At 43.8% G+C, this 7,500-nt stretch overlaps 1 protein-coding gene across 2 annotated transcripts in view; it reads left to right on the top strand.

Moving 5' to 3' along the window:
• Positions 1-7,500, top strand: part of LOC135093333 (repulsive guidance molecule A-like) — a 95,215-nt gene that overhangs the window by 40,575 nt on the left and 47,140 nt on the right. For both annotated transcript variants that reach the window (XM_063992541.1, XM_063992531.1), the window contains exon 2: positions 4,637-4,938. In XM_063992541.1, the coding sequence (XP_063848611.1) occupies positions 4,848-4,938 (91 nt within the window). In that variant the 5' untranslated portion in view covers positions 4,637-4,847. The remainder of the gene's footprint in view (positions 1-4,636; positions 4,939-7,500) is intronic.

Genomic DNA, 7,500 nt, shown 5'->3' with positions numbered 1-7,500 from the left:
GCGTTCAGGTGTCCATCAGTCACGCCAGTGTTGTCTTGAGATTTTTTTTTTTTTTTTTTTGCGATATTCGTAATCAATTAGTTATTTTATTTACCCTTATTTTATTTATTTATTTTTTTTTTTAAGATAATAAGATTAAAAACTTTTCATTTTCACAGAATGGCGGTGCTTTTAGAGTTTGTTATGTGCCCTCGCCGGTGAGGAGGATAGTATTTTTAAAAAATAAGCCGCTCTTGCAGGAAAATTACATGTAACTATACTTTTTTTTTCAGAATACATACAAATCATAAAGGAGAGAGAGAGAGAGAGAGAGAGAGAGAGAGAGAGAGAGAGAGAGAGAGAGAGAGAGAGAGAGAGAGAGAGAGAGAGAGAGAGAGCATAAAAGACGTAACTAACCACTCAATGGTTGGTTGAACGTTACGTATGTAACTAACATTGCTAGGAAGATATATCGTATATTCAGACTGAAAATAATTAAACGCTCGGAATCAAGAGAAGTGCTTCACCAATGTCGCCGCTGGCCAGTGACGCGCAGGTGTGGCTAGGGAAGGAGCCAAGGCCCGCGGAGCGTACACCGAGGCTGTCATTTGAAATTTGATGCTCCTGTTGTCAAGTTACGAAAACACAATATGAAAACACTAATATATATATATATATATATATATATATATATATATATATATATATATATATATATATATATATATATATATATATATATAAAACTCACACGTATTAGCTGTGCGTGGCGGTGCAGTTCCCTTTGTGTGATGAGGCGGTGAGGTCATTGCGGCGGAACACGAGGCGTGACCGTAGATACTCCTGCCTCCTCCCCAAGTACAGGAACCCCCTGGGAACTATTTCATGTGCAGTACTTAGTTATAAAGATTTTTATTCTATGTCAGTTTATAGAAGTAGAAATGAAAGCAAACGGAGAACTTGCGTAAAATAATTGAAATATCATGCATCACTTGTTAAACGTCCGTGTTGAGTTGGGATAATGGTTTGGGTGGATGCTGTTCATTGATTTGACGAAAGTTTTACATGTAACTTTTTTTTTTTTTTTTTTTTTTTTTGCATACAAGTTTCGGATATTTGCCGGCGAACAGAAGCGTCCTGTTTTGCCGGGCTGCCGATTTAAAGGTACGATAATCAAACTTTTACAATAATTAATCTTTTACCGCAGAAAAATAACCATTTGCGAGCTCATTGTTCTGCCATCTGTATTATTTATTACCTTCCATCTTCCGTCTGATTAAATATTTGTTTCTATTAATGTAAATCATGATTAAAAACTGGCTGTTATATTAAGCCAACGTGAAATTAATATAGATTCAATCAATGAAACAGCTGCTGATGCAACATTGGTAACTAAAACTGAATAATGAAACACTGTAATGCATTATAGATGTGGACGGGAAAGAGTCTGATGATTTTTGGATGAGGAATAGTGGTGGGCCGGGGTGGTGCGACTGTTAGTGAGTACTGGAGTCCTTGTTCTGTACTCGTGGGACAGGGACAGGCTACTGGGAGAGTTGCTCCATGTGGGACTGGGTGTGTGTGCGGGAATTTGGTGTTCCTGTAATTGTGTGTGTGTGTGTGTGTGTGTGTGTGTGTGTGTGTGTGTGTGTGTGTGTGTGTGTGTGTGTGTGTTGGTGGGAGGTCTGGTGCATGAGAGGCTGGGTGCTGAGGGGTCTGAAGCAGGTAATACTGGGTCTGGTGCTAGGAGGCCTGCATGGGGGACTGGCACGGCCTCGCCTTGTCTCGCCTCATCACCACCTGGGGCTACACACAAGGGCCGCGGCGGTACATGGCCGATTCTTCGTTTTATTGTTCTTTTTATTATCAAGCGTTTGTGTTGCTTTCACTGCAGGAATGAGTTTACTTTTCTGCGCAAATGTCGTTGAAGTAATAACTGCCGTGTGTGTGTGTGTGTGTGTGTGTGTGTGTGTGTGTGTGTGTGTGTGTGTGTGTGTGTGTGTGTGTGTGTGTGTGTGTGTGTGTGCGCGCGCGCGCGCACGTGAAACAACTAGACATGTTCATGAGGACATCGCCGTCTCAGCAAAGCTTCAGACCGACAGATTCATGCAAATTCCTTCCCCAGAGCATAACTGAGTCACCTTAACGCCTGATTCCCATCCCGACGGTGGTCAACAATGCTGTATTATGCTTCTTTACGAGGGGCTGATGACCTGCCCGTGAGCCCCAGCACTGCTCTCTGGTCCCCTGGCTTGCTTGCTTGCTTTGATTAGCTTCAGGCAGCGATGGCTAGTGTGATTTGTCGGTTTGAGTTCTCCGTGATCAAATTGTTCAGGCGACTCCCTGCGCCACCGTATGAAAGCTTCACTTGCGCACAGCGCACTCGACATATACTGTCATTTTTTACATTACTTTTTTACTTGAACAGAAATTGTTTTACAGCTTTTTAGAACCGGTAACTTAGCATGTCTGTTCTTTTTCCTCATTTTTGTGTCGATTTCTGGTTTCCTTCAGGCTTAGAAATAAATGAATAAATAAAAAGACAAGAGCCACAAATACATGACACGCTCGTAAGTCAAGAAAAGTTAAAGTTTCGTGTATCAGAATTAAAGTCTGTTGGTTTAATGAGTCAGTAGTCTACGATTTGTGTTTCTGTTAGGTGTTGTTTTAATAGTGTGTTTGTGTGTGTGCGTGTGTGTGTGCTAAGCCAACCTATACCCTTTCACCCCCTGAGGAGAGAGTTAGAGATTGGCACATTAGCCACGCAGGGGAGAGGGGAGAAGGGAGAGGATGAATGAGGGGAGTGGTGGGTGTTGGAAGACCACATGTCGGGGAAGCGAAGTGAAGGCAGGGAGGGGAGGGGAGAAGAAGGCAGGCGGGGGAGGGGAGACTAGCAGACAGGGGAGAGAAATGGGGGAGCAAAGCATAAATAGAAATATGGAGGAAGAGAATGGCGTGGGTGACGTGACATATAGACAATAATAAGCAAGTGCGGAGAGAAAGGAGAGGAAAGAGACAGAAAGGAGGAGAGGGGGAAGGTGATAACAAGGGGAGATAGGGAGAAAAAGAGGAGGGAATGAGGGGAGGCGATGAGAGGGAAGGAGGGAACTACAGCATCTGCACCACACATGCCGCTCACCCGCACTTATGCACTCCCACACTGCTTCCGGGGGAGTGAGTATTGAGCACTGACTGGGGTGTTGCGGGGCGGGGCACTGGAGGTCTCTCAAGGGGCGGGGCGAAGGTGGGTATACAAGAGGCAGGGCGGGGCATTGTTTAGGGTCCTTTTCGGGGTTATGGATGGTCTAGGTAGTGAGGGGACGAGGGGGCGGTGTAAATCTGTACCACCGGGGCATTGCTGAAAGGGAGGGGCGGGGCGGGGCGAGGCTGGGCTGCAGTAGGGTGGATTAATGCACGCAGTTTACCCCTCCTGTGTGTGTGTGTGTGTGTGTGTGTGTGTGTGTGTGTGTGTGTGTGTGTGTGTGTGTGTGGGAGCGCGCGCTTGCTGTGGGCGTATTCTCTTTGCGTCTCGAAATGGGCTTTTGGGCGTAAGAATGCGGGCCTTTACGGGTGGCCAAAGGCGGGGGAAGGAGTGGCTACAGGGAGGGGAAGAGAGGAAGAGAGGAGAGGTGAAAGAAGAGAATTGAGACAGTCAAGGTGAAGAGGATGAGGAGGAGATGAAGATAAAAAAGAAGTGAGCGAAAAAAAGAATGGAGTGCAGTGCTTCTCTCTCTCTCTCTCTCTCTCTCTCTCTCTCTCTCTCTCTCTCTCTCTCTCTCTCTCTCTGGGTTGAGGTATTATTTTGTGTCCACGTAACCAGAGTTGAAATATGTGCTTCCCGTCCCCTGATGGACCTGTGCTGATACCGCTGCCAATTTCGCTTTGCATTTATTTTTCTGTCCGATATCATATTTTTTTCACCTCTTTTGTTTTGTTTATTTTACGTTCTGTGCTTGTATGTCCTAGTGTTTATTTATCTGTATTTTTGTCAGTCCTGTCTATATATATTTGTATCTCTCTCTCTCTCTCTCTCTCTCTCTCTCTCTCTCTCTCTCTCTCTCTCTCTCTCTCTCTCTCTCTCTCTCTCTCTCTCTCTCTCTCTCTCAATTTATTCATATATGTTTCTCTCTCATATGCGTTTTTTCTGGCTTTCGTGTCTTTTATATTGCTTATACATTCATTCATTCATGTTTATCTACCTTTGTTTACTGCTTTGTTTGTTTGTTTTTTTCTCCTTGTGTTTAATAATTATTTTGTGTATCCTAATATTTATTTTGTCGATCCGTCTACCTTTGTTTTCCGTTCATGCATCCATCCACTCACTCCTCATCTTCTCCACCTTTCATTCTGTTTCCCTTTCGGTATTACGATGCATGTCTGCCTACTGTCTATCTTTTTTTTTTCTTGTTTTTTTTTTTTCTCATTATCTAAGAATGTCTACTCATCATTCTGTTTATCTATCTATCACTGCATCTATCTATCCCTCCATCCATCCAGCCACCTATCTAAATGTTATCCTTTCTATACCTCCATACATATTGTTTGCTTGTAAGTTTAATCTATACCATCATATGCATTATTTATTTTCCTTCTTTAAGCTAACGTTGCTCTTTTATCGAGGCATTTCCTAACCGTTAACGTGTCCTTGTTTCTTCAGGCGCGGGGCGGGCGAGTCCACAACGAATACACCAACACCACCACCACCACCACTACCACCACCACCAGGAGCAACAGCAGCAGCAGAGGAATCAGAAGCACTAAGAAGCGAAGGAGCAGCGGCAAGGGACCAGCCGGGGCGAGGGTGTCAGGAGGTGGAGCAGGAGCAGGAGCAGGAGGTGGTGGAGGTGGAGGAGTAGGAGGGTGGTGTGATGTTGTCCCTCACCCCCTTATCTGCCTGCAGCCCGCTCCCCAACACCCGCCTCACCGCCACACTCCTGCTGACCACTCTCCTCTATGCAGGTGTGTAGTGTACTGTGGTGGTGTTTGTGGTAGAGAGTGGTGGAAGTAGTGATGCTAGTGGTTAGTTTTTTTTTTTTTTTGTAAGAGGGGCACTGACCAAGGACAATAAAATGTTTGAAAAAAAAAAAAAAGCCCACAAGAGTGCCAGTGCCTAAAGTAAGGTCAAAAAGCTTGGAGTGAGTGGTTGTGGTTATTGTTTGTGTGATCTGAATATTGATTAGCTCTCTTGTTTATTATGCAAGGCTGTTGTTTTTGTTTTTATTGTGGTTATAGCAGTATTACTTATTCAATTAACAGTAGTATTAAAAGTAGTAGTAATAGTAGTAGTAGTAGTAGTAGTAGTAGCAGTAGTAGTAATAATAGTAGTAGTCGCTATTGTAGTTGCTGCTGTTGTCGTTGTCGTCGTCATCGCAGCAGCAACCATAGCAGTAGCAGCAGCAGTAGCAGTGTTTGTTATTATTGTTGTTGTGTTGTGCACCAAACGCACGAAGATGCAACATTTTTCCACCGTAGCAAAAATCTAAAACAAAATGTTATCTCCTATATATTCTGGTGACTGCCGGACAAAATATGCTAAATAATTTAACGAAAAGTATTCAAGCCTTCATTCGTGCGTCGACAAAATATACAATTCACATGTTTGGCTAACTTCAGGGATTTCATAAAATAGTTTTATTTCATGTGGGTTCCGTGAAATGTTGATTAATAATGTCGTTTTCGTTCCCCTTGAAAATTCATAATCGCGCATACAGAAAATGAGAGACCACTTCACCCTCGTAATGGAAAGAGGAGGCAACAGGTGTAGCTGGAACCAGTGTAGCGTAACACGGCACTTTAAAAGGCGAGCTACACCCTTGCCTACACTCCGCACACTGGCCGGCCATACGTGCACCCCTCACCCTTGGCACTCTTACCTTTACTCACCCTGGACACGCTTACTTACACACTACATCCCACAGCCCTATGTTCACTCCACATGTTGTCCATCCATACATACACTCACACTATACATCCTTACATTCACTCCACACCCTGGACTCTTACCTTACTCTTTACACCTTACACCCTAACGCTCATCCCTCATGGTCACTCTTACTTACTCTCTCCCTAAAATACGATGGACAAGGGTTGCGGTGCGGCACGTGGGACTGGAGAGAGATGGGGGCAGTAATGGGGTAATGGAGACTCTAGGGAGCGTATCGACTGTCACTCAAAAAAAGACTCAGTGTGTAGGGAGAGAGACGGAGGGAAAAGGGAGGAGTCGTGTAACATAAGCTGTGAAGACCAGTATCCACATATGCCTTTCAAACTTAACCTAACCTAACGTGTTCGTGATCTAACGTGAGTTCGTCAGCGGTGATGATTTGAGCTGTCACAGTCCCCGATGATTCTGTAGTCCGTATTCTTTAAACGTTTCGGTGTCCTATCACGACTACTGCTTAACTTTCTTGGATGGAAGTAATGGTTTAGCAAGTGATCAGCATCATCAATGGGAAAAATGCATCTATGAGAACCCGCCTAATCATCTCTATGACCTTTGAAAAAAAAAATTCATTATGAGAGAACAGAGAGAACAAAGCGTTTAAGAATACGGACCTGAGCCCCACGTCCACTTACATAAGCAAGCAAGTACTCACCAATGAAAAAAAAATATCTCTGTGGCCTTTGAAAAAAGTCTATGAGAGAACAAAGCGTTTAGGAATACGAGCCTGCGTCCCACGTCTACTTTCACAACATGTCCATATCACGATGTCATGGCTTGTTTTCTCCTCCCCCCTCATATCAAGGCCTCCCTTCCTTATATAGACGCAGTTAGGCTTACCTATCGCCGTGACATTTCAACAGCGGCTTGTTTGTCACGCTAGAGAGAGATTATACTCCTGACACTAACTTAGGAAACACGGAAGTTAATCTCCCTGTTTGTGTAACATGTATATTATGTTGACTTATTTACTTGTTTCTTATGTGCTCGCCTGAAGATGCCTGGAGATGATGGTGAAGGTGTGTAGCGTGTGTGAGGCGTGTTGTTCTTGTGTTCAGCGTGACGTAAGTCGTAATGGGAGCTGCGGCTTATGGATAATATAGAAGGGGACGTGAAGCGGCTCGGTTATGTGTGAAACTTTGCCGCGTACGAGGAGGGACAAGCTCCAGCCTGGACTTTTGCGGTTCTTAATTTAGGGGATTGTTGTCGTTATTGTAGTAATAGTAGTAGTAGTAGTAGTAGTAGTAGTAGTAGTAGTAGCAGTAGTAGTAGTAGTAGTAGTAGTAGTAGTAGTAGTAGAAGATAAAAAAGATGTACTCATGGAACGTAGGCGATGGGCAGTAGTATTATTAGTACTAATAGAAATAGTGGTGGTAATAGATATACTACAAAATTTTTACATGATTAGCAAAGCACATCACAGTCTACGTTCATTTATAGCAGCAGCAGCAACAGTAATAATAGAAGTAGTAGTTGTAGCAGTAGTAATAGTAGTAGCAGTCGTAGTCGTAATGATAGCGGTAGCAGACGACCTAGCCAATATTACATGATTACCACAACACATCACAGTCTAGGGGCAC

The sequence above is a fragment of the Scylla paramamosain genome, chromosome 3 (assembly GCF_035594125.1).
Source record: "Scylla paramamosain isolate STU-SP2022 chromosome 3, ASM3559412v1, whole genome shotgun sequence".
NCBI lineage: Eukaryota > Metazoa > Arthropoda > Malacostraca > Decapoda > Portunidae > Scylla > Scylla paramamosain.
Note: the sequence above shows the minus strand (reverse complement) of the source record. Positions and strands in the feature narration are given on the sequence as shown.